We start from the raw sequence: 27,845 nt of genomic DNA, 5'->3' as shown, positions 1-27,845 counted from the left end.
CTGTCAGCACCAATTTATTTCAAAAGGAATTGATGCGGGGTGGGGGGGAAGAATGATGGGCATCAAAGAACTTTCACATGGAGTTTGCTTTCTTTATGGCAAAAATTAGCCATTTGGGGAAAGAAACTGCTGTTGCCACAAATGTTGACAGAACACTGTCCAAACTGGACCAACAGGATGCAAAAACAACTTTGCCAAGACAAGGTAGGACAGTTCTTCTAAATTCCCTGTTTATCAGAAATGCTTGTCAGATATAGTAGGCCTGTAGGCCAAAGTTGGATGCCCCAACATTACAGAAGAACTCTGGGTGACTGTCTAGGCCATCAGATGTCCCTGTCATTAGGTAACATTACACCCTTCTAGGGTCTTTGATGAACTAAATAATTAGACTTACAAGTTTTCCTTAGTTATGATAAAAGATAAATTAGGTATAAAAGTTTAGACTCACAAAGATTGATGAGAGTATTTTCTCTACTTTTGCCAAATATAAATGGATTGAATAGTGTAACTGTAATTCTTACTTGATAACTGTTTTTTGTTATATATAATTTTACCTTCCTTTTTAATTAGACAAAAAAGGGGAAATGCTGTGGAATAATCCTTTGGAATAATTCTTTACACTGTGAAGATGTGCTGCTCTCATTGTTAGTAGAAAGCTGATTGGCCAATAGCTAGGTAGGATTTTGGCAGCAAAGAGAATGTGGGGATGAAGAAGAGCAGAGTCAGAGTCGCCAGTCAGACAGAAAGGAAGCAGGACATGCAAGAGAGGCAAAAGCCATGAGCCAGCACATAGCTTAACAGAAATAGATTAATTAAGTTGTAAGAGGTAGTAATAATCCTGGGCTATTGGGAGAGCATTTATAATTAAAAGTAAGCCTCTGTGTGGTTACTTGGGAGCAACTGCCAAAACAGAGAAAAACTGCTTACATAGCAACTAATTCTGTTTGTGGTGTGATAACTGTGGGCAATTACAGATTAAATCCTATACTTGAAATAAAGATATCAATAATACCTTCATGTGCTTTTTTTTTTTTTTTTTTTTTTTTTTTTTTTTTGCTGTTGTTGTGAACTTCATTTGTAATTTTAGAAGCCAGCAAACTAAAGACATAAAAGATCAACTGTAAAAGTTACCTCTTGTAGAACACATATCTTGACCTGACTCCTACCTTCCTCCCTGTATTAGGAAAGGAGACACAGAGGATACCTGTATTATGGAATCAATGAATTCTTCAAAGACAGAGACCCGGGTTCAGCTTGCCTGCCTTACTCAGAACAAATCTTCATACAGTTGTTACATCTCAAACCCCTGGGGAAACAGCTGAAATGCCTATTTAACATATCAAAGCTGGACCTGGTTCTTCTAGCATCAGTCCCTATCTGTTACAGGGTATGGTTAGCATACCCTGCCCTCTACCCTGAACTCTCCAGCCCAAGGGCTGGGTTACACTTCCCCCAGAGGTTCTTTCCTATATAACCCAGACATTTTGGTTACCAGCCCCTTTGGAATTGGGCCTTCTGGCAGCTGCATGTTTTTCTCCTCCCCCTCCCTTCTTCCTCTCTCTACGTGGCCCAGCTCAGTCTGGCCATTCTGGACTCCCTCAGATGCCCTGCCTCTGACTATGCTCTCTCACATATCTACAATAAATTTTCTCCTCCACCACATCTAGGAGCAGACATGTCCTTTCCTTTCCTTTTAATTTCTTGTTTTCATTGACTAGTAGTGTCAGACCAGAGAGAGAAAAAAATGTGGGGGTGGGGAAGAGAAAGCCTGATCTCATTAATGCAGCATAGAGAGCTGGGAGATACAGGGTGTAAGACAGGAAAGCCTCCTATCCTCTTGCTATGTTCTTTCTCCAGGTGACACCAAAAAAAAAAAAAAAAAAAAAAAAAAAAAAAAAATCTTCAATATAACTGACCTGATCACCTTTAAAAAGAACTCTACCTTTTAAGAAATACCATAAATGAGATTGTTAACAACGGCTAATAAGGGGCTTGAGGATGGCTTGGTAGTAAAAAGTGCTTGCAGTCCTTGCAAAAAGACCTGAGGTTGATTCCCAGCTCCCACTCTTGTCAGCTCACAACCACCTGTAACTCCAGCTCCAAGGAATCCAGATGCCCCATTATGGTCTCCACAGGCACTTGCACCCACATACATGTACAGGCATAAGTATACACATTAAAAATGTAAAAAGCAATTACAAGATTGCAAATGCACTGTCGAGTCCAATCTTTTGGGACCTATGTCTAAGTAAAGCTAGTTTTGGTTGTTTTATCCCTAATAGTTCAGCCACAATTCTGCAGAATATATATTTAAAAAGCATCTTCTTCGAAGGCAGGAAAAAGAATATGCCAGCACACACTTTCCTAAGATCTAAACTTTAAAGACCCCCCAAATCGCTTATACTACTCCCATCTGCTCATATTCTCGCTTGACTCTTTTCAAGTGGATCCTGTATTTCTGCTTAATATATATAATAAACTTACTTTGTGTCGCCTGACTTGTCCTGAAATTCTTTTCTGTGGTGCTATAATCGATAAGGGTGAGGCCCCTTGAGGATCAGAGGTGGGGGGGGGGATGCTGCATGTAGTTCCTTTTACTCCAGACATTACAAGTAAGCAATGGAAAAGAAAGCAGCAGCCCCCTCCTTCCAACTTTGTCTTTGGCCGCCACACCTGATAACCTGAGTTCTACTCATGAACTAATGTGATAGGAGAGAAATGACACCTGCAAGTAGTCCTCCGACAATCATGAATGCGCACTCTCCACCCCTACACAAATAAATGTAAAAAGAGACAGAGATAAAAACTTCTAGGATAAAGTCTGGAAGACTTGGGTTGAGGTAACTCTTGGTTGGCTGAGCAGAGATGAAGGCCTGTGGTACCCGAACACCAAAATGGCCTCCACTACAAACTCTCAATACAGAATCAGCCTCGTGTACTCCGGCGATTCAGAGGGAAGGCACACGTGCCAGGTCGAGAGCCAGACACCCACGTGGCCTGCACTATTTTCTAGTGTCCTCTTTATTCCCCCTTTAAGGGACTATCGCCCCCCACTCGACTCCAGACTGTCCCGAGGAAGTTGTGAGCCAGTTGGCTTAGAGTCAGGCTTCCTGCTGCACGCGGGAGAACTAACACTCACCGGCTGACGCAGAACCCCGAGCAGTTGAAGCACAGACATGGTATGGCAAGTTTTCCAGCGCGAGGCCCACTGGGCATGTCCGGTGGGCGGTCCTTGAAAAGACCCGCCTCTTCCGGCCTCAGGCTTTGGGGCTCCAATGGCTCATTCTCCATTGTTTGGTTTGAGTTCATCCAGGAGCATGATGGACGCTACATTCCCCTTTCTTCCCCCCCCCCCAAAAGTGCACCCAGTATAGTTCTTGGGTTAGGTTTTGTACTCTTATTTCCTCGGGAGACTCCAATCTGCCTAGGGTAGGTGCTGAGGGCCAGTTAACATTATTCACTCTCCCTCTCTGCCTTTAAGAGGTATGAAAGCATCGAATGCCCTAAAAGACAGTGTTGAGCCATTTTGGGCTCGGTTACTTAGTCACAGAAAGCCTTTTGGACAGCTGAGTTGTAGAGGAAGAAAGAAGCACAATTTACCACTGCCCAAGAAGAAGTTAACCAAATGATACAGTTTACAGGTCCTGATTGGGTTAATTTTCTCTGACAGCTAAAGAATAAATAGACAAGAGAAGTCTGGAACTCAACAAGTGGTAGCAGAAATATCTCAACATGGAAGACAGAATCAACAGAGGCAGAAAGGTGTTTATTGGGAATGAGGAAACACACACATGCAAACAGACACACAAGAGAAAGACCCTCTTGCAAAGTAGAGCGGGAAGGGACGCAGAGAGCCTAAAAATCCAGTCTCTTTTGGAGGGTTGGGGTTTCATAGTCTCTAAGGGGTCTTCCTCCCCTGATTTAGGATTAGCCAGTTTGAAGAAAGCTTGGATTGTTGATTGGCCCAGAACTGACATGTCCTGGGCAGGCCTTGAAATGAACCAGGGATCTTCTGGTGGGAGACAAACTGTGGGGGTCCCTGCAAGTTCTGCTGCCAACAGAGAAAGAACCCTGTGAGGTAAGAAGGAAACTGAGTTCCAAATGACTTAGCCAGTGTTGGTTCAAACTTCTGTAATCTGACCCTGAGCAGTTTATTTTATTACATATTTAAGCCGTAAAACTTTTGAAAAAGGTTTCCTTCTGACAATTATCAGAATGAAGCTGAAGGTCTGACTACTTTGAAACTCCTTTGCAAAGCATCTGCAACCTCTTCCACAAGAATAGGTTCTGTTGACTGAGAAGCAATGTTTAGGATAAGGGGGAATTGGGTGAGAGCTGGCTATAAAGAATAGCAGAATCACCAGTTACTAAACAACATCCACTTCTGTCGGTGTCTTCTATTGAAGAAAAAAGTCTGCATGTTTAACAATTCTAGTGCTATCTGTGAGCACATGGCTCTCATGCCCTCTATGTAAAAGCCTACATAGCCCTTGTTTTAAGCTGCTGGGCTTATATCAAGTTAGGAGGTTGAAGAAGTCAACCATTTTGAAAATTCACTACTTGTTTCCTAGACATGGCCTGCTCCCTAACTGTCTAACAACCTGACTAGTTGTCCTTCAGTTGGCCCTTCTACACCCAGGGCTTGCCAGCATCTTTCCAAATTTGGAGGAAGTGTGGTCTGTTAACTGTCCTGTCCCCCAAATGTAAACATTGGAATTGGCAGCAAAGACATGAACTGACATAGGTCAAGGACCCCCATTCTGCTGGAGAATTGAATCAAATACTGAAGACACCAAGAGAAATGCTTGTTTCAGATAACTCCAAAGCCAGAAAACTGGAAGTTCTTAAGTTCCTGCATTGTGGGTTTGGGATTTAAGTTTCTTATCTAGCTATTAGTGAAGGGACTCTGGCCAGCTCAAGTATGGCAAGCATGGCTCTGGCAGGCTTTATTCTTTCCCCCTATTCTTTCTGCCTTGCTAAAAGCCATTAGATCACAACCCTAAAGCTAACCCCCAAAGTCTATTTCCTTATTTGGCTACTTCCTCCTTCTGAGGCTGACTACCAAAGTGCAGCTATCAAAATCCCCCTTTGGTTCACCTAGTTAACATGCCCAATCTAAATATACCCCCATTCTGACAGAGACCTCCTTTTTATCCCTTTCTTAAAAACTACACCTTCAAAGTCATTTGCTGTTTTTTCTGCCTGAGTCAGAGAGCAGCCCACTTTAATTTTTCTTCCCTGATTAAAGAAGCATCTCTCTGAGGAGTGTGATTTGTCCCTAATACAGTCTGGGAGGAAACCACTCCCCCACCATCTCCTTCAATTAGTGTGCTCCAAAAGAAGTAGGGGCAAGAATTGTTCTGAGTTAATGATTTTCCTAAGCCATGTAGGGATATCTCAAATAGGTGAAAAGGTGTGATATGTGTTGTGAGGGGGTGGGGGGGAGACCTAGGGAGTAATACACATAAAAGTGTTACATCTATTAGGTACAGTGAGCTACAAATGACCTGAACTACAGCTGAAAACTCAGCAGAGTCAAATGGACACGACTTCCGTTCTTTCTCTTTTTAAAATAATTTTTATTTTATATGCATTGCCATTTTGCCTGCATGTGTATCTGTGTGAGAGTGTTTGATCCCCTGAAATTGGAGTTATAGACAGTTGTGAGCTGCCATGTGGGTGTTGGGTTCTGTGGAATAACAGCCAGTGCTCTTAAACCATTGAGCCAACTCTCCAGCCCCTACTGTTGTTCTTTCTTCTATTCTTTATATTTTACAGAATAACTGGTAGCAACTACCAAACACGTTACATTTTGCAAAACCCTTTTTCCCAGTTAAAAGTTCAGCCACCTTTCTGTAGGCAGAATAGAAAGTTAAGCCTCCAAACCTAATTCCCAGCAGCCCTCAGTTCAGCATCTGTAGAGTCTAAGCCGAAAGACCATGCACGGGATGAGAGGGCTGCAAATGAACTCCAGTGGGTGGGCTGCTAGCACAGGCACGGCTGTTTAGGGGTGGGGAGGAATATCGAAGAGAGGAAGCGACTGGTTCGCTGGCTGAAAGTCTAATTCAGAAATTCACAAAAAAAAAAAAAAAAAAAAAAAAAAAACCGGAAAGGAATACCCCTAGTGGGCGGGCTCTTGGGTACGGAAGCGGAAACAGAATACCGGAAGCTGCGGTGACTCCTGCTATGGCCGAAGTACTGTCGGTTGCGACGCAATCGGTAGCCGGCTGCCGGGCGCGGCCAGCGCACATCGTGCTGAATCAGGTGGTTCTCCCTGGGGAGGAGCTGGTGCTGCCGGAGCACGAGGATGTAAACGGCCTTGGCGGCGCCGGGGAGCAGCCGTTACGTCTGAACTCGGGGGCGCGCCCGCGGCTGCGTGTGGTGTGTGGCCCGGGTTTGCGACGCTGCGGGGACCGCCTGCTGGTCACCAAGTGTGGCCGCCTGCGGCACAAGGAGCCCGGAGGAGGCGGCGGTGGCGTTTACTGGGTGGATTCGCAACAGAAGCGGGTGAGCGGACGTCGGAGAGGCGGTGCTGCAGGAAGAGGGATCCAAGTTCTGGGAAGACAGCAAGTGGGAGGGGAGGATAAGCCAGCCTAGAGCCGCGGTAGCCTCCAGGCCCTCTCTGCGTGTTCTTTAGAGGAACCACAATAGAAACACATCCTGAGAACGGGGAAAGGAGGAAAGGGTTACAGACTAGGAAGCAGCAGGCTTGCCATTTGGAGTCCCCGTTGCAATGAGTCTAAATAACAGGGAGTAAATTTCTCGTAGAGTAAGAAAGAGCTTTCACATACAAGTGTCTGATGGATGGGCTTCCTTAACTGTGAGGGTTCTTGTGCCACCAGATGTATAAAAGATGCTGAAGTATAAAACCTGACCAGGTCAACTCCGAATTAGAGACTACAAAATTGCACTGGTGCGGGCAGGTTTTGTAGTTCCAGATACCAGAGGAGTTCATGAGTTGGGAGGATTGTTTGAGATCTACCCTGAGCAACCTTGATAACACTTGCTGAATGTATTTCCTAGCAGTATTCGTGTTTTTTATGGTTGTTCATTGTGTTTTGTAGTACGTACCGGTGAAAGGAGACCATGTGATTGGTATAGTGATCGCTAAATCTGGAGATATATTCAAAGTTGACGTTGGAGGAAGTGAGCCAGCTTCTTTGTCTTACCTGGCATTTGAAGGAGCGACTAAAAGAAATAGACCCAATGTACAGGTAATGATGGGAGTATTTGGTTTCAACAATAAGAAAAAATAGCCACTCCCCAGAAATTTAACTGTCCAGAGGGCTTCCTGAATTGTCTCCAAAGCTTAAACTATCATTCTCCAAGATGGTTCCTTAAGTGCTGCTGCTCCAGAACCCGGGCTGTGTTCTTGGTTCTTTCCCAGGTTGAAGGGTTATGTTTGCTTTCCTTGTTACCTGTCAGGTCCATATCCATCTCACAAGGAAAGTGGCCTTAGCTGAAGGGACACTGGTACTCTCAGTCATCTGTTCATTTGGGCTCTAAATGCTTGGAGCCGACAGAGGAGTGATCTTGTTACTACAGGATTTCTGCTTGGGCTTTCTGCGTAGTCTAGCTGTATCCTTCCTGAGGATGCATCTGAGCCAGAAATTTGATGGTGTCTATGCTACTTTTTTTCCAACTGTCACAGGTCTTGTTCACTTGACCTTATTTGTTCCATCTCTTCTCTTTTGCATGCTGATCCCTTTGTCTCCACGAGTTCTAACATTTGCTCCCTTTGAACAAAACTGGACAGCAATCTCATTAACATTCCAGCTTCCATCTGTTGACAGCCTCTTGGTGATAGCCCTCTTTTAAAATTTATATGTATGGATTTCTTTTTAAAGATTTAAGTATATGAATGCTTTATCGACTTTATGCCAAAAGAGGGTATCAGATCTCATTGTAGATGGTTGTGAGCCACCAAGTGGTTGCTGGGAATTGAACCCAGGTCCTCTGGAAGAGCAGTCAGTGCTCTTAACCACTGAGGCATCTCTCCAGCTCCCATATTCCCTTTCTTAACAGGGGGGAAAAAAGTTGGAATCATACAGAATTCATTGGCCTTGTACCCCAAGGGTCTTCCCCTCATGCTAATGTACTTCACGTAACCATGGTTAAGCTTCACGACACCACTGAACTTTGTTTCCTTGGGTCTATTAATGGTGCTCCTGTCTGTCTGGGTTGCAATTTCTCTTCGGCCTATGAGAAAGACATCCATCCTTTGAGGTCCAGGCTATGTAAAGTCATTCATCATCATCACTTTTCCTATATCTTTACCATGGTACTGGATATATTCTTGAATTTGTTCATGAGTTTATTCATTCTCAATGCCCTGTGGAAGACCATGTGTTCCTGAAAGGCATAAAGTGTGTTATGGTTCATTCCATCTAGGTTTTGTAGTCACCCAAAATGGTGGGTACTTAAATATTTTTAATATATGCATATCGAGAGTATTTTGGCTCCATGTTTGTATTTACTTTCTGTATGACTGCTGCTTATGGAAGTCAAACAGGAAGGTCAGGCCTCCTGAAACTTGGGTGGTTGTGAGTTGCTAGGAAACAAACCTGGGTCCTCTTCAAGAGCATCAAGTACTCTTAACCCATGAGCCATCTCTCCAGCTCTCAACAGTGGAGATTTTAATGTTGAAGAGAACAAATTCATTCTGTTTCCTCAGCTTCATCATTTTAAAGTACAGTTTTATAACATTTTAAAGCAAATCTTCCATGTAGTAACATCCGAATTACCATTGTCCCCTTTTCATGTGAATATGGATATCCTGACTTTTTCCTTCCTCTGGTCAAGTATATCATTTCTTCTAAGTAAGTACTGATAGAACATTTTCCAATCATGTTTTTTTGTTGTTGTTAGATTTTGTTTTTGTATCTGCACTGACTGATAGAGCTACCATTAGTTACATGTGGCTGTTGAGCAGTTGAAAAGTAGCTAGTACAATGGGAAACTCAATTTTATATATTAACTAGATATAAGGTTAAGTATAAATTTAAATTAAACCATATATAAGTTGGACAGGGCAATTTTGAAGAGTGTTCTTAACTTTGAAGTGGTTCTTGTTGGAGGATTTCATGGTGTAAGGAGTACTCAGCTCCAAAGTAGTGTTGCCTGAGAACTGTGGGTTGCTGGCATTCCTGCCCACAGAACAGAACCAGAAGCTTTAGAATATCTGGGTGAAAGGAAGTGAACTTTTCTTTTAATCTTACAGGTTGGAGATCTCATCTATGGCCAGTGTGTGGTTGCTAATAAAGACATGGAACCGGAAATGGTCTGTATTGACAGCTGTGGACGGGCCAATGGAATGGGTGTGATTGGACAGGATGGTCTGCTCTTCAAAGTGACTTTGGGCCTAATTAGAAAGTAAGTTAACTTACATAACTGCTCTGCTTTAATGAAAATTTAAGCTGGGTGGTGGTGTAGGTCTTTAATCCTAGCACAGAGATTTCTATGAATTCCAGGACAGCGTGTTCTACACAACAAGTTCCAGGGCTAACAAAAGTCCTGTCTCACAAACCCAAATAATGATGATGATAACAATAATATTAATAATAATAATAAGCTATGATCCTCAAGTCTTAGAATTAAGGGAAGTCTTCAGGGGAAGGAGACTTTATAAATTTATGTTACACATAACTGGTGACATGATTGTAAACTCTGGCATGGTAGAAGGTTCTTGGAAGAAAGGGGGCATTGAGCTGGGCACAGTGGCACATTCCTGTAGTCCAGCTACTTGGAAAAGCAGGACAGTTTGCAGATCTGAGACTAGTTAAGTGACCTAGTTATGCTTCATCTCCAAATAAAAAAGGGCTGGGGGAGGAGCTGGTACAAGAAAAGGGGCAGCAGATAGCATCATGTGCCTTGTTTTGAGAACGATGCTGAGGGGACTTTGGATAGCCACGGAGAACTACTCAGAAAAGGAATCTCCTTAAGAGAGCCACACATATCCTACTGCTCTATTAAATTTTCTTTTCTTATTTTTCCTACCAGGCTATTAGCTCCAGATTGTGAAATCATACAAGAACTGGGAAAACTCTATCCATTGGAGATTGTATTTGGGATGAATGGAAGAATATGGGTCAAGGCAAAAACCATTCAGCAGACTTTAATTTTGGCAAATGTCTTAGAAGCTTGTGAACACATGACAACAGATCAAAGAAAACAAATCTTTGCCAGATTGGCAGAAAGTTGACATGAACATCTCTACTTTTTTTTTTTTGGACATGAACACTTTTAATGGCTCATTTTAGTCAAGACTGAGTTTCCTGGGGAGATCTTTTTTTCAGATGAACCTCTTCCTATCACATCTTCAGAAGATGCATATTGTCTTACTAGAATCCAATAAAATATTTTTATAAGAGTTACTGGTCTTCACTCACACATAGATAAGAAAATTGTAAATTTTTTATATAAATTTTGTATATAGTGTTATTTGAAGTTCTGCTATTGTACAGTTTCTATAATGGGCTGTAGCTCAATATTAAAATTGTTTTCTTGTTATAATAGTAAGACTTGTTTGCAGAGCCCATCTGTCATCCCATAAGCCAGTGGAAGAGTATGTCCAGCTCATACTCCTATGCTTACCATGTTGAAGAGTATTGTCCCAGGTGTTTTACACCATTAGCTCACACCCAGTAACTGCAAAGACACTACTCCTCATAAAGATACTACTGCAGAGTGTGACAGGCCTAAGGCTTAACCACCGCATATTTATGTCTTTCAAATTGAAGTTATAGGGTATTATAACTTAACATACTGTGTACTTCATGTCTTTAATCCCCCCCCCCAGGATATATTATAAAAAACTCTGTAATTATAGGTATTTCACTTGGTAATACAAGATATTTTTAAATTTTTTATGTCTTTAGTTTTTTTTTGTTTTGGTTTGGTTTTTTGGGACAGGGTTTCTCTGTACTGCTTTGGAGCCTTATCCTGGTACTCGCTCTGTAGACCAGGCTGGCCTCAAACTCAGAGATCCCCTTGCCTCTGCCTCCCGAGTGCTGGGATTAAAAACATGCACCACTACTGCCTGGCCTTCAGTTTTTTCCTAAGTAACAGGATGATGATTCCTGATTCTAGTCTGGCCAAATGTTATTTAGCTAACATCATTCCCATAATCTTAAAATAAGTTTTAGATAAAGAGAGGTTTGGACTTGAGTTGGAAAGAAAATTCTATGCTACTTATGTTAAAGCCTCCAGAGATAGAAACATAGACTGGCAAGTGATAAAAGTTCAGTGGTTCTGGGTTTATAGATCTCTGAGAATGAGTTATGTACCCCTGAAGCCTATGTATTTAATCCCATCCAGTATGAGAACCATCCAGTATGCTGAAAACCTTAAGTGGTTTTCTGAGATATAGCCTATTTTCAATAATAACATAGAATGTATCAAGTGATAGCTCCCATGGGATTCAATGGGAAAGGAGAAGGAAGTAGGCTGAGAGGTCCTTTCGGTTCTTCTGAGTTACAGAAAACGAACTTGAAAATAGCTTGACCTTCAAGTCAACCCAAAATGGGAGTAACAGACAGTTCTATCTGAATGTGAGGAGACTTCTGTCTTGTAACGTGTGCTTGTGTGTCAGAATGCAGCATCTTTATCCTGTATTTGTTAGTAACGACGTGGGCTTTTTAAATTAGGTCTGGGGGGGGGGGGGTGTACGTGTGCACAGCACTTGGTTTGTATAAGGCCCAGAAGGCTACACAAAGCTATTTGTACAGACAGAAGAGAGGAGCCCTCCATGACCATAATCAGAATGAGAAAGAGTGAGAGCACAGGAGAGAACAAAGTGCTCTAAAGGCTTTAGTAGGCCAGGCCAGGCTGGGCTAAGAGAGGACAGCAAAGCTTATGTGCAGCGTGTGCCCGAGCTGGTGAAGAATCAGCACACTTACAGGTGTTGAAAAGTACTTTCATGCAAGTTCAATGAAAAACTGACAAACATCTCTAAAACAGACCTTTCACAAATAGAGACTAATGTACAAAACATAAATTAACATCCAAAATGCTCTGTATTTGGACAATTCCTTAACACATAAACTTTTTAAAACCATAATATTGTTTTATCAGAACATTTCCAGTGAGCCAGGCATGTAGGTGACACAAAGCATAAAATATGGTCCTTGACAATAATTGCTTTCAAAGATCCATGATAAGTAAAGGCAAGTGTGTGTCACTGCCACCCTTTGCCTTGTCCATTGGTCAAGACACCTCTGGTGTTTCACTCACTACAGCTGAAGGCTGCCCATCATTCCATTGAATTCCGAAGAATGTAGCCTTTTCCTGGAGAAACTCCTTTCTTCAATGCTTCAGGCCAGTTGTGAGTCTCAAAGTAAGTGGACAGGATATCAAACACTGTTGGAGGGTAAACAAAAGTTGGTTACCATTGAGGAGAAAAGATCAGTGAAGGACTAATGAAGAAAAGGGTATTGTGGAATGTTTCATTGACCAAATGTGCTCTGAGTTACATGGTAGTAGATCATGGGAAGATCATGAGAAGAGAGAAGTAGGGACTCAGCTTACACAGGGAGGAGAGGCTTGTGAATAGATAACACTGCACCGGGTCTGCAGTGAGAGGCAAGGCAGCTAAGATGCTCCTGAACTGAAGCCTAGAGGAATACTGGCCAGTGGAAGTAGACGGCAGGGCATTCTAGGCAAAGGGACCCGTTCAGCCAGGAACAAAAAGAAAATGAGGAATACCCCTCAGTGGTCAGCAGCCTACCAGCAAGTACATGAAGGAAAGTCTAGGTATATGAGTCATAGGAGACAAGAGCATTGCTAAAAACTAAGCAGCCATCTGAGTAAACAGAAAACATTGTGGTCATTAAAGAAATATGACTAATAAATGTCCAGGAAGGAAAAACATGTCGGGTTGGGCCATGTGAGCAGTACCTTGATTGATGGCCAGTATTTTTGAATGGTAGTTTTTCTCATTCTGGCGCCTGACCATGTATTCCTGGATTGGCAAACGGGCTGTCTTCACAGAGTATTCTCGAGCTTTTTGAAATGTCACCTTCTATAAATCAGATTGTCTTGTTATAAAAATTACATGTGAAGATATTCATGGTGTAACAGACACTGCCAATTTTGAGAATTCCTACACATTACTACTTTTAGTTGGTAGAACAGCACACTCTATTCACCTCCACCTCCCCCCCCCCCCCCCCCCCCCCGAGGCCATCCACCTGTCTCAGGAGACTATGACAAGGGAGAAGTAAGTAGTGACCCTGCTTCTGCAATAAAGCTCTTTCCCATTCCCAGTTACTGATGTTAAAATATCTCAAATCTAAGAAAACTGAAAAAACCATTAATTCTTATTCCTTTCATCTATGTTCACCAGCTAACATTATCAAGTTTGTCTGAAAGTAAGCTACAGATATCTAACATTCCATCACTTAATATTTAACCTTTCACTGGAGAACAACAGCATTCTCCTCCATTGACAAAGTACTTTTTTTTTTCATTTCTGAAAATTCTGTAAGATTATTTAATGCCCAACCATTATCGAAGTCCCCCAAATGCCTCTTCAAAAGCATCCCCCAATCTGAAATCCAATCATCCATAGTACACTTGACAGGTTTTTGTTTATAAGAAGGGCTCACATACTTCTGCCTGAGCCTCCCAGGCAGATGGGGCCACAGATATGTCACTGTATTTAATATGCTTTAATTTGTTACATTCCTTTAAAACATCCCCCATTTGTTTGTTTGTTTCTATTACAGTGGCTTTTGTTTTGCAGAATGTCCTAAACTTCTTGTTTTCTCATAAATTTTTATTTTTCAAAATTTGAGCAAGAATACTTGACAGGAAAGAGTATCACCTCATCAAATTTGGGGATGATAACCAACAATGGCTTCACTGTAATGGTACATTTTGCCTTGGTACTCTGCCAGGGGACACTCTGAGAGCATGAACTTCAGATAGCTAGTAATGGCTTCACTTAGTCAGCCGCCTGAATCAGTTATTACTTTCTAATTACTTTCTAATTTCTATTAGCAGACTTCTTATTTAGGAGACCCCTTTGCCCATTTTTAGATTATTATTATGACAGCATGGAACACTTAGTTTTTTATTTTGTTTTCAGGACAGGGTTTCTCCATGTAGCCCTGACTGTCCTGGAACTCATTCTATAGACCAGCCTAGCCTCAACTCACAGAGACCTGCCTGCCTTTGCCTCCCTAATGCTGGGATTAAATGCCAAGTCTAGCAGGACACTTAGCTTTAAACAGTTAGTTGTACTTAGGTTTTTGTTGTTGTTTCTTCAAGAGAACACGTTTCTCTGTGTAATATCCCTGGCTGTCCGGGAACTAGTCCTGTAGACTAGTAGAGGCTGGCCTCTACCCTCCCTAGTGCTGGGATTAAAGGCATGTGTCATCACTGCCCAACTTATACTTAGTTTTAAAACTAAGTATCATCTGTGTTAAACGTGCTTCATATGTGTGTCTCACACAAAATACTTCTATATACATGATAAACACATGTAAAATACACCAACAAATATACCTAAGAAAAGTGAGCCATGGTGCCTTGAGGATTGAGGGGTCTAAAGTGGGAAATATACTTATTTCTCACTATGTTTCTTTTTGAAAATGTATACTATTATATCATTATTCAACTTAAAAACTATGCAATGTATGTTAATTATTAAATATAAGAAAAAAATTAATATTTGTATAACAAAAGTTAAAACTTCAGTAAAAGCTTAATTACTCCAATGAAACTCCAATTCAACAAGACGCCTGAGCAAGGGGCTGGAGAGATGGCTCAGCGGTTAACAGCATTTGTTGTTACAGAGAACTCGATTTGATTCCCAGTACCTACAGTTCCAGAGGATCTAATGCCCTCTTCTGAACAGGCATATGCACATAGTACACAGACATATGTGAGCAAAACATTCCTATATATATATAAAAAAAAATCTAAAGAAGAAGCCTGAACAATCCAACTGATTTGAGGTCCTATGGGAATAAGACTCACACCAGCAAAAGAGTTAGCCTAGAAGAAGCTGACTAATCCCTCACAGAGAACAAAGTGTGGGGGGAAAATGCTGAGCCGAGATCAGAGTTATCCTGACAGAAAGAAGGGAAGAGAGAGGAAGCAGAAAAAACGGCTGTGTCTAAGTCACCAGGCAGGAGAGGCGCTCCACAAACAACAAGCTCTTCTTCTTGTTCCCATGCAGCTGCTAGGCCTTCTGGGTAAGACCATAACTGGGAAAATGCCTCCACTATGAATGGGCTAAAATGTATACTTACCTTCTGAATGCTTTCATCTACAAGTCCACCAATGATGTAAACCGTGTTTTGATCAATGTCTTCAAGGGCTAATGAAAAAATGAAGGTCACTGAGATCAAATTGGTTTTATAATTTCTAAATCCAAAGAAAGCAAAAGGAAATAAATATCATCAATATTAATACAACTAATATAACACAATAAAAAGCTAATCCTCTGAAGACAAAGCAGGCAGGCAGATCTGAAAAATGAGTGGTATGTTCAAAGTGACAGACACTATGTTAGAAAATAAACAAAACCACAGAGAAATGTGAGATGAATATGACAGCACTATGACCAACCTAATAGAAGTGAGAAAATTATGTGAAACAGGATATTCTGTCTGTGTAATATAATATGTATACATGGATAGAATACAGTGATTTTATATATATATTTCACTGATATAAACACTGACCCAAGCTGGTCAGGAAACCGATTGCCAGGCAGCATACAGAGTCCAACTGAAGATGGAAATAATCTCTGCAGCATTGGATATCTGCCCACAAGAGACGTCAGTTCATCCCCCCACTCTTGGATGGAGTGACAAATGTGCCACAGGGAATAATGAGACAAAAGATGAGGAACAAAGTACCACATGAACACTCATTGAAAGGAAAGGAAAGGTACCTACCCTGTTCTGAGTCGGGAGTCAGGTATACAAGGGTTTCCAGAGGAAATAAACTAAAGCAGTCTTCTTCTGTTACATCAAGCTAGAAATACAGAGATTATCGCACAGGTGGACAAGGTTAAAATAGCACAGCGCACAACTCACACTAGTTCCTGGGCATCTAGTGTCTGTCAGGCACAGCTCTGCTGTCCTGAGGAGCTGTAGGTCTGAGGGCTTTTTGCAAAGTGCTTAGTTGAACCAAACAAAAGCACAGATGTTTAATCCACAGAAAGGAGACATAAAGTGACCAGGAGCTCCCAGAGGGACGGTGAGCATACACCAGTACTACATGTGAGGGAGTACCACACTAGGGATGGCAGGGACACAGGACACAGGAGAGACTGGTGAGCAGTAACGGGAGGCAGCTAGCTGTGCAGCGCCACACAGCACATCTCACATCTATGGCCTCCGTAACTTCCCCAGGGAAGGCTGCTACAAAGCAGCACAGAGGGGCATTTTTAGTGCCATTCCTTGAGAAAGATTTGGATTCTCACTTGCATATCTGCTGCTACCTTTACGAGATCCTCAGCAAAGAGCTGGACAGTCCTGTAAGTTCTTCCTAAAAGACACTGTAAAGCCACACTGCTTCTAAAAACGACATTTCTCTTCCTCTAACAACCATGTTCCCTACCTCTGCCTCTCCTTGACTGTTTCCCAAAAAAATTACTGGAGGATATGGGTTAGCCTGAACTAGACAGGTTATAAAACATATTCCTAGACACTGGGAATATCCGTTTGCCAATGCAGGGCAAGAATGAGAACAAAAAAAAAAAAAAAAAAAAAAAAAAAAAGTAATACAAGAACATTAATGCAAGATTCTGAGACTTTTAAGAGTGCAACAGTGAAAACATCATTTATATTCAGACACTATACTTGTCCTCAGACCAAGATGGTCCCACAGACACCAAAAGCTAAGCATGCTCAAGTCTCTTACATAAAATGCCAGTGCTTACATTTAAGTTACACACTCCTGAAGACTTTAAATCCTCTCTAGACTATTTTGATGCCCAGTAAACATAGACAGCTCTAATGCTGGAGTTTCAGTTTCCTCTTGTGTTTGCAGACAGGGTCTCACAATGGCCTAGGGCTCACTGTACAGTTCAAGCCAACCTCAAACTTGACCATCCTTCTTTCTGCCTCAGCCTCTGAAGTGCTGGGATTACAGGCATGAGCCACCACACCCAGCCATATTGTATTGCAGAGGGAATAAATGACAAGAACAAAAAGTATCGATTCAATCTTTTCCAAATATTTTTTTAAAACTATGGTTAAGCCAGGGGTAAGACATCTCAGTGGGTACAAAGACCCTAGCCACCAAGCCTGACTTGAGTCTTATCCCAGGATCCATATGGTGGGAAGAGAGAACCAACTCTCATTGTCCTCTGACCTCTATATTCATGCCATGATTGATTTATATATATATATATATATAAAATAAATGCAATACAGACACAGTTAAATGTATGGATGTGGAAGCCATAGGCAGAGAGCAAGCTCTATGCTAAAGAATGAAAGAGTAAAGCCTCTCTATTAGGACATGAGCACTTTTAGATAATTCAGGTAACGTGTCAGAGGATTCTTACCAAGTATGCAGAAAATCCATCATTCATCCTCAAACACTCTTCATAGAGAGGACTGTCAGTTGAGAATCCAGTGAGGCAGATCCAAAAGGGCCTGCTGGCTTTTTTGTTAGAACCATACATCCTTCGAATCTGTCCCGCCAACCTACTCAATTCCTGCAAAGCGATGAGGACGACACAGCAGAACAACCATAAGGACAGCTCCTGCCAGCCCTACCAGCTCTAGTCACACAGCAGTCATTCACCAACCACTGCTGCACAAGATTCTCATAACTAGCCCGCCCCCCTTTACTGCAGAGAAGTGCTAAATCCTAAGGCATCACACATACAGACCAAGGCTAGGACAATGATGCTATTCTGGAAATACTCATGAATGCAAAAACAGTGGCCGTCTCTGCCACTGTGTATTTAATGATATTTGGAGAGATTACTTCCGCTTTTAGCTAAAGCTTTGTGTTATGTGATGTTCAGTATTTAAATTGAAAAAGGTTAGAGTAGCAACACTTTCATGCTCCATTAGGTACATTTGGTACCATCACCCTAACATTAAGAGATGCCACAGCATTAGAAGTTTCAACTTTCCTCCCTAATCCTGGAAAGTTCTTTCATACCTTAGCTTGATTTGTAGCTCTACTGAATAAATAGCAGGGTTTGATTTAATCTGCTCTCCCAGTTAATATAAAGGGAGACTTGCCTTGTTCACTTTTCGTATGTTTGTGTATGGCTGCTGCTTCTGCCTCCACAGTGTTGGGATTAAAGTGCACCACCACATCCTGCCTCCTTGTTCACTTTTTAGAAGGCCAGAGTCAGAGAGTCTGTTGAGAACCTTAGAGATGCAGTATTCCCAGTTTCTCTGAGAAACATGGCACATTAGCACACATAACAGAGATGTCTGAAGTAAGATTCACTATGGTGTAAGGCCTCAAATTCAGGCCCAGTATTATGTGCTGGTCTGACTTCTGGCACAACTCAGATGACCTCAAAAGCCAAATTCAAGCTCCCCATGCAGCTCTGCCTTTCCAGATGAAACAAGTGCTCCTAGCCAAAAAGCCTTTTTACCAAGTGAATGAGGCACAGTTGCTGCTTACTCCTATTTGGCCCCAGCAGCCCATGAAGGCATCCAAATAAGCCAACCATTTTGTCCTGTGGGACCCCGGGGACATCTTATCCTTGATACTACAAAGCCAAACCATTGCTCTCTCTTTGCAAGTATAACCCCATGTGGCTCTAAGTAGCATGTCATAGCCTCCTCCCTAGCCTGTGAGTCCATAAGACTAATTGACATCTCATCTTTCCAGGATCATGTGACATGTGTTCGGCCATCTGCAGAACCCTTCAGGGCAAATCCCTCAATCACTAAAGGAAATAGTGGGAAGTAACTAAATTGTAAACACTGCAAGGAGACCTCCCACCAGGAACCCTCCCCACAGAATGCTGTCAAGCTAGTATTTCTGTTCCAAGCAGAAGGACAAAGATTTAGTGTCTAGAGAACTAAACCAGCAAGGATCCACCCAGACTGAAAACATCAAGGCCACAGTCGTAGACTCAAAAGAGAAGACAAACTGCAAATAAGCCAAAGAATACATGTTCCTTCCCAACAGCCACTGTGGAACTTGGTAGCCTAGAGTAGAAAACCAGACACGTCTAAATTACTAGAGTGCCACAGAAGCTGGAGATGGTCACCCACTTCACAAACGCTGCTCCCTTCCATGCCTCCCTTAGGATCTGAGTATGCTACCTTCTTGGACATGTGGTGGGTCATGCTTAAGTCAACACATAGTCTTGGTCCTGAGTGTTTGGCTTCCAAAAGTTTCTCTTTGGTTAAGGCTTTCAAAAAACGTTTGCTGTGCTGGGGGCAGGTGCCTGCGACAGAAATACCAGAGAGGATTAAGCGTGGACTAGCACAGACACTATGATCAACAATTAATAAATGGGACCTCATGAAACTGAGAAGCTTCTGCACGGCAAAGGACATCATCATTTGAACAAAGCAGCAACTGCAGAATGGGAAAAGATTATTATACACTTACACATCTGATAAAGAGCTAATATTCAAAGTAGATAAAGAATTTAAAAAAAAAAGAAAAGCTAGGTATCAAGAAACCAAATAACCTGATTTAAAAAATGGGATGCAGATCTAAACAGAGAATTCTTAAAAGAGGAAACTCAAATGACTGAGAAACAAAGAAATGTTCAACATCCTTAGCCATCAGGCAAATACAAATCAACAGAGATTTCATCTGCACCATCAGAATAGCTAACATAAATAAATAAAACAAGTGACAACTCATGTTGGCGAGGATGGGGAGTAAAGGGAACACCCACCCATTTCTGGTGGAGTGCAAACTTGTAGGGCCACTATGGAAATCAGTGTGGAGGTTCCTTAGGAATATGAAAATCAATATACCCCAAGATCTAGCTATACCACTCAAGCATATACCCAAAGAATGCTTTCATCCACAGAGACACTTGCTCAACCATTTTCACTGGTGCTCGTTATTACTCATAATAACTAGAAATTGGAAACAATCTAGGCCCTTAACAGAAGAATGAATAAAGAAAATGTGGCACATTTACACAGTGCAGTACTACTCAGCAGTTAAAAACAATGACATCATGAAATTTTCAGATAAATGGATGGAAGTAGAAAAAGTCATCCTGGGTGAAGTATCCTAGACCCAGAAAGATAAATATGTTATGTGTTTACCTATATATGGATATCAACTGTCAGGTCAATGATAACCAAGCTACAATACACAGAACCACAGAGATTGGGTATATAGAGTAAGGGACTAGAGGGAGACAGATCTTCCTAGGAAAGGGAAATGGAATAGACAGCTATGGAAGGATGGATGGGTAGAGGGGCTGTAACAGGAGGATCAAGTGGGGAGGGGAAGGAAAGGGGTATGAAAGGAGGAATACAGGGAGGTATAGCTAAAGTTAAGGGCCATTTGAGGGTTAGTATGGAAACCTAATACAGCAGAAGCTTCCTAAAATATCTCCGTGAAGATGATCTAAATAATGGGGAGACAGAGTTCCAATTGGCCATCTCTTGTTACCAAGTGGATCTTCCAGCACTGGGATTAGGTATCATCTAATTGAGCTGTTGGCCAAAAGGGCCCATAGGAATCCCCAAACAACCTAGGCTGTGGTGGAATATTTGTACACTGTGTGAAGATGTGTTGCTGTGATTGGTATAATAAAATGCTGAACAGCCAATAGCTAGGCAGGACTTCTGGGTAGAGAGAGGACTCGGAAGAAGAAAGGCAAAGTTGTCAACAAGACAGAAAGAAAATAGGAGGTGCAAAATGGAAGAGAGGTAATGCCACAGGACAGAACACAGATTAATATGTATGGGTTAATTTAAGTTATAAGAGCTAGTTTAGACAACCCTAAACTAAGGCCAAGCTTTTATAATTAATGAGTCTCCGGTTTGTTATTTGTGAGCTGGCGGTTTAAAGATAGTCTGACAGGAAAGCTTGCTACACCAGGCTGTTGCTAAAACTGTAAGTTGCTCTCCACAAACTGACAACAAGGCCCCATTGCTGAAGACAATACATATGCAACTCATTGAACGTGGAGAAGTTGAGCTGGTGCCTAAATAGAGTCTTCACCCCTACAGCCCAGTATCTTTGGTATAGGAAGGTACTCTGCATGCTACCAAAAGAGAAATGTAAATACCAAGATAGTCACAACCCTTTGATGTACAATGGCGTCCTGACTGCACCATGCTAGGGCAATGATGGCTCAGAGCTTGTGGGAGTAACTAACAAACATCTGACTTAAGGCCCATGAGATGGAACCCATACCAACACTGCTTGGATGGCCAAGAACCAGAGACTAGGTATCCCAGGGACCTGGGGTAAAACGAAGTTCTACTGGTCTAAAACAAAGAAAAAAAGCACAACAACACCCCCACCCCCGTCAAAAAACCAACCCTGAATATGCAGCAATAAAATAACTCCTAATGACATTCTGCTATACTCATAGATCAGTGCCTTGCTCAGCCATCAGCAGAGAAGCTTCTTCCTGCAGCAGATGGGAACAAATAGAGACTCACAGCCAGACATAATGCAGAGTAAGAGACCTTGGAACACTCAACTTAAGTGGGATATCTCTATCAAATCTCTCCCCGCAGGACTCAGGGATCCCTTGGGAAGAGGAGGCAAGGAGAACTAAGAGCCTAAGGAGATGGAGGACACCAAGAAAACAAGGTCCTCTAACTCAGCATGACCATAGCTCATACGAAATCACAGAGACAGAGTTAGCATGCACAGGGCCTGGACAGATCTGCACCGGAACCTCTGAACATATATCTTCCAGTTTAGTGTTTTTATGGGATTCCTGAGTGGGTCTTTGACTCCTGTGCCTTCTCTTGGGCTCCTTCTCTTTTGTTTGTTTTTTTCCAGCTCCAATGTGATACTTTTTGTTTTATCTTATTATATTTTATAGTATAATATTTATGGTATAATTTATAAATTATGAAATCACAGTTACCGGTACCTGGGTGTTCTGCATGCTTGGCTTTTCTTCTTTCTTTTTCCTGCTTCCTTTTGCTCTTCTTTGAGGAGACTATCCTTTCCCAGTGTCTCTGTTTTCTCTGCACATTTTTCTTCCATTATCCAGAAAACAAAATTGTTTGAGAACTCCATAAATTTCAGAAAGGAAAATGGACATCAGAGTCACTTTCCTTCATTTATATATGGGGGGGGGGGAAGGATTTTTGTCTTAAAAACAAACCTATTGGCTTGTGTTTATTTTTAACTTTATCCCCATGACTTCTTTGTTATTTTATTTTCATTGGTGAATATTCAATGTACACAGTGCTGAGTTATTACTATTGTATGCACTGCTTGGTATCTGACTCAAGGCCTGCAAGGTAACAGTTCTCACTGAATAATATCCCTACCCAGGTCATAATTAGAGAGAACATTACCCCCACCCCACCATAACAATAGTGACTTTTCCAGGTTATAGAAAATTCATTGGGACAAAGTGTAAAGGACAGAGTTTGGAGTCCCTGATCCTTTTAGATGCATATCAAAATTTCTTTTAAATTTTTATTTGAGTCCTACATTCTTAGGACTCAAATGAAACCTCAATGAATGGATTCAACACTTAGAACACACAAAATTAATCCTCAACTCTTTTCATCTCCCGATTGACCCTTAGAACAGGGGCCTCTGGGCCACTCATCACGGCGAGCTCACAGCACACACCGAGCCCCACGTCGCACTGTTTGCAGGGCAGGCTTCTTCCTCTTGGTGTTCATATTCCACATCCACCTGCAGAAGCTGGAGGATCTCAGAGAGTCCATCTTCACCTCCATCCTCCGGGAAACCTTCTTGTCCCTGCAGCACCAGTGACTCTGCTCTCCAGGCACTCTCTTCCAACTTACAGTCCATGCACTCTCGTCACTTACACAGGTAAACTCCCTACATCCAAAAGAAAACAGTGTTACTGTGTCAGTGAGGGGCAGGGCTACAGTACTGACTGAACAAAGAAAAGCATGCTGCAGAGTATTCCAGCAAAGAGTGGTCAGCAGTAAAGAAGCCAACACATTTCCTGGACAAGGACTGGATACTTCCAAGCGATCAACACATACCCACAGAGAGCCAAGTTTTTGTTGTGTTCTTTGGAATATACTGTGTCATTACCATTCAGTTTACTTTCAAATCAGTCCTTCAGCAAATACTTCTTAAGCATCTACCATGTACAAGGTCCTGAGCCAGTAAAAAAAGAACGGCAGACTCCTGGGATTTGGTGACAAGGTCAGAATTACTTGTGTCAAGTCTCGCGCCCACCCTATATCTGAGCAGCATTATAGCAGAAGGCCAGTCACCACTGAGAATGTGTAATGTCCCTTGTAGGGCTGAGGTTGAAAAAAACATAGAGAAGCACCATAACTGTGGTGTTCAACCTCCCAAAACAGAAGCCAGTGATGCTTGTACAAGCTGTCCTGGGACTCACAGATCCACCTGACCCTGCCTGAGTGCTGGCACTGGAAGTGTTCACTACCATGCCCTGCTAGTTCAGGGCCTCTTATACTTTGTCTTCTTGTAACCCCCTTTCACCCAAGAACACATTTACATTATCTTAATTATTATATTATTATTGCATTTGTTAATTATTTATTATTGTTCATAACATGTATACATTTGATAGTGGGGTATCCATGTACAGAGTGTATCTGAACATCAAAGGAAAATTGAGTGGAGTCGGCTCTCTCATCTCTGTACGTGGAATCAGGTTATCAGGCTTGTGCAGCAAGTGCCTTGGCCTCCTGGGACATCTTGCTGGCTCTCACCCAAGGAATTTTTATGCAAGTCTAGTATACAGTATATACAAGCATATAATATATACAAAATCAAACAACTGATAATAAATCACAAATTAATTTTAAAACAACTCTGGTGTACAAATATTTTTATCATTTACTAGAGATGAGAGCAAGTTTGCATCCCAATGAGATGGTTGTGTGATTTTATTTTCATATAAAACATTCAATCTTGGCTGAATATCTGATACTGTAGGATGGAATGCTTCAGTGTGTTTTAGAGTTGAATGATATTTTGATTCTGTAATTGTTAAAGCTGAGAATACTACTTCACATAAATATGTGGTACAAAGTGGCAGAAATATATATTTCAGGAATTGTTGGAAATTCTGTCCTAATCCCAACCCCAAATTCAATGAATAGTTCTAGCCACAGGAGTCTTATGACCTGATCTGATAAGAAGACCCAAGTTTAACCCCTTGGACCCATGTAAACGTGGAAGGAAAGAACTGACTGCACAAAGCTGTCCTCTGACCTCTACACATGTGCCACGGCACATGCACCAACACATAACACACACACACACACAAATAAAAATAAAAATATTCTTCCCAATAAAACATCTCAGGTCTAAGCCTAAAACATGGCACTTGCCTTCTACTCACAAACTCCTGAGTTTGAGCCCCAGAAACACCAAATAAATGAAGGAAACTAAAAGTATTTTTTAACAGCCAAATTTCATGGCATTTTGTGTTCTTATCTGTATATAACTATTTATTTGGACAATAAGCATGCAGGCCTTATTGGGAAATGAAGTTATAATGTCTCTTTCGAAGTCTCTCTGTTTTTTGTCCCTCATGCCTTCCTAAGTTCTATCATCCATGAACATGCTTTTTATGCCAGGGGTCAAATAAAGACAACACCAACCACTGCCTTGAGTCTATATTATATCTGCCTGCAGTCCTGGAGGCAGAGAGCACCTTTCTTGAGCTTTGCACCTTTGGTGGCCCACATGAATGCTGGCACACAATGGAAATTCAGTAAATGCTGAATAGAGGTTATCATCTAAGAGCCCTCAAAAGGCAAAGGTGCCGCAGAGCATCAAAACGCATAGACCTGGGAGCTGGAGAGGTGGCTCAGTGGTTCAGAGAATTTGCTGCCCTTAAAGGACTCCAGTTCTAGCACCAGTACTCCTATCAGGTGGTTCACAACTGCCTGTAGCTGCTCTCTAGCAGATCAGATACTCTCTTCTAGATTGTGATGGCAATTGCACCCACCACACTTGTGTGTGCATGTATGAGTGTACACACACACACACACACACACTGTTAAAGATAAGTCTTAAGAAACATACAGATCTGATTAACCTGCACAAAACATTATCTATGCCCAGATTTGGCATTTTACCTCTTAATTAAAAGATCTTTTCTCAAGGAGGAGATATAATCCCAGCAGCTATAATCCCAGCCTGTAATCCCAGCAGCTGGGAGGCTGAGGCAGGGAGTGTACGAGTTCTAGGCCCATCTAGTCTATACAGTGATTATACCCCATCTCTGACCAACAACAAAAAATATTTCTGAGCCTTAGTCATTCAACAGAGTTGCTAAGTACCTGACCCAACAATGGTATATCTTGGGGATTTGGAAGTGACACTCATTCCATATTTATGAGGTTCCAATTTTCAATTGCTTTGAGTTCAACTCAAACTGGTCCTCCTGTTTCCCTATTCTACAACAAATCCTTCTAGGGAGAAACATTTACCTCCGCACCCCAGAACTTGTACTGAACCTCACATGGTAAGAACATCCTAGGAGCTGGGCAGTGGTGGTGCACACCTCTAATTCCAGCACTCAGGAAGCAGAGGCAGGTGAATCTCTGTGAGTTTAAGGCCAGCCTGGTGTAGAAGTGAGATCCAGGACAGCCAGGGATATACAGAGAAACCCTGTCTCAAAAATAAATAAGTAAAATACCAGGATGGGGAAATAACACAGAAGAGTGCTTGTCTACCATGCACAAAGCCCTGTATTCAACCCTTGGTATTGCATAAACCAGTGTGACAGCTCAGGTTACACTAGTACTAGAAAGGTAGAAAACAGGAAGGTCAGAAATTTAAGGTCATCCTTGGCCAGTCTGGACTACCGGAGACCCTGTCTCAAACAGGTAAATAAAGTCATGAAATATATATTCATAAATAGCAATAGCTATATAAATAAGAGTATCTAAATGTTTGAAAATTATACCACCCTTCTGCATAGGATCAGCAACATTTTCCATTTCACTTACAGTAGTTCAGCCTTCCGTCAATTTTCCCTTTTCTAAAACATTCCATTTATTTGGTTTTTTATTTTTATTTGGTTGATTGATAGGGTCTCACTACGAAGCCCTGGTAGACTAGGCTGGCTTCCCTTCCAAATGCTGGGGTTAAAGGCCTAACATTTATTATTACTGTATGTATGTATGTATGTATGTATGTATGTATGTATGTGGCTATGTGCACGTGAGTACAGGTGCTCATGCAAGTCGGAGGCATCAGATCCCCTGGATCTTAAGTTATAGGCAGTCATGTGTCACCCAGACAGGGATGCTGAGACCCAAATTCCGATCCTCTGCAGGAGCAATCTTTCCTGCTAGCCCCGCCTCCACTGATTTTTCTTTAGCTCTCTGGTCTACCCATTCCCCAAACATACTAAATACCCCGATGTCTCTTCATAAACTCTTCTTTTTTTCCCCACGATGCTCTTTCCTTAATCTCATACATACTCAGGTCACGAATATTTTCACTATCCAACACTACCTATTTTTTGTCTGATTTTCTCACACCCTCACAAGTAAATTCTGTTTACTCTCTCAATAAATACTTTCTGCATTAACTCCACCATCCCCGCTTCAGAACTTTGATAGCCCAAGTCCCACCGGATGAGCACAAACGCCATCACTAAGTATCCAATCTTCTGCTCGCTCAGGTCTCCCATGTTCTCATTCTGGGCAGTGGGGCACCAAAGCACTAGACCTATCTAGACCCCAGGCCGCAGAGATCGCGGGTCCCGCTGGCCTGCGGGCTGAGAACGAGGGGAGGCAAGACTCAGAAGCTCAAGGCTGTGGGTGCCGCGGCCTCTGGGTGGGACCCAGTCAATCCAACCCACAAAACCAGCAACTTCTCCCCGCCTGCGCCCCTTCCCTTCGCCCCCGCCCCCCCATCCGCTTACCTGACAATCACACCTGGCTCGAAAGAGACCAAACCAGTGGCCCCGCCTCCGAACCACTTCCGGTTCCTGATCAGCTTCCCTGTGGCATTCTGGGAGTTATAGTTTTCAATGTGGCAACTCAATAGAGGACGCCAGTAGGCTAGAGGGAATTCTCTACTCTGGGTTACCCATAAGTTAGTTGAGGGTGGCAATTCCACCTCCTCGCAGACCTTACACAGCTCAAGCAGGTGACCAGTCGCTTTCTGGCTAGCTGGACACTGCAAAACTGGGGTAAGGAAAGCTTCAAACCATCTGCTTTGTCTTGTGTTAGTATGGGGCCCTTAAAGTTTCCTTGGTTTCCCCTCAACTAGAAGGGCGGTCAGCTAACACAGCCCTTTCCTGAGCACACAGTGCTCTGCTGCCAGGCTGTTCAAGTTCAAAACCCAGACAAGATTTAGCAGGCGTAAGTCTAGCGGCTGTCTATATCCTTCGTGTATCTCCCTTCACATAATAACCCAGAAATAGGCTCAGACACACGAAATGATCTTTCCTAGCCTTGTCTTTTTTTAAGATTGATTTTTTGTATCCGTGTATGGATGTTTTGCCTGCATATGTATATATGCTCACCTCTTGCGTGCCTGGTACTTTGGGAAGCCAGAAGAGGGTGTTGGATTCCCTGGGAACTGGAGTTACAGAGACTTATGAGCAGCCATGTGGGTGCTTGGAACCAAGTCCAGGTTGTCTGCAAGAGCAGCCAATGCTGTTAACTGCTGACCCCTAGCCTTGTGTTGATATAAACTATCTGCTACTTTGTGATTAACTCATGTGGCCCTAGAAGTTGCATTTTTAGAGAGATCCTACA

The 27,845-nt window shown here is 42.2% G+C and overlaps 2 protein-coding genes across 2 annotated transcripts; one reads left to right on the top strand and one right to left on the bottom strand.

Annotated features, from left to right (window-relative positions):
- The first annotated feature begins 6,154 nt into the window (after positions 1–6,154).
- Exosc3 (exosome component 3) lies at positions 6,155–10,369 on the top strand. Its single transcript, XM_051187717.1, has 4 exons — positions 6,155–6,507; positions 7,065–7,214; positions 9,221–9,372; positions 10,000–10,369. Exons 1-4 carry the CDS (start codon positions 6,187–6,189, stop codon positions 10,199–10,201), a joined length of 825 nt encoding a protein of 274 aa, XP_051043674.1. The 5' UTR covers positions 6,155–6,186; the 3' UTR covers positions 10,202–10,369.
- On the bottom strand, positions 10,217–27,019 carry Trmt10b (tRNA methyltransferase 10B). Its single transcript, XM_051187716.1, has 9 exons — positions 27,005–27,019; positions 22,741–22,956; positions 22,025–22,133; positions 19,260–19,384; positions 17,525–17,677; positions 15,906–15,984; positions 15,255–15,322; positions 12,895–13,018; positions 10,217–12,357 (listed from the first exon to the last, which is right to left on the bottom strand). The coding sequence occupies exons 2-9, from the start codon at positions 22,924–22,926 to the stop codon at positions 12,251–12,253; spliced, it is 951 nt and encodes a 316-aa protein (XP_051043673.1). The 5' UTR covers positions 22,927–22,956; positions 27,005–27,019; the 3' UTR covers positions 10,217–12,250.
- Positions 27,020–27,845: the final 826 nt, after the last annotated feature.

This window comes from Phodopus roborovskii, unplaced genomic scaffold (genome assembly GCF_943737965.1).
Source record: "Phodopus roborovskii unplaced genomic scaffold, PHOROB, whole genome shotgun sequence".
In the NCBI taxonomy this organism is placed as follows: Eukaryota; Metazoa; Chordata; class Mammalia; order Rodentia; family Cricetidae; genus Phodopus; species Phodopus roborovskii.
Note: the sequence above shows the minus strand (reverse complement) of the source record. Positions and strands in the feature narration are given on the sequence as shown.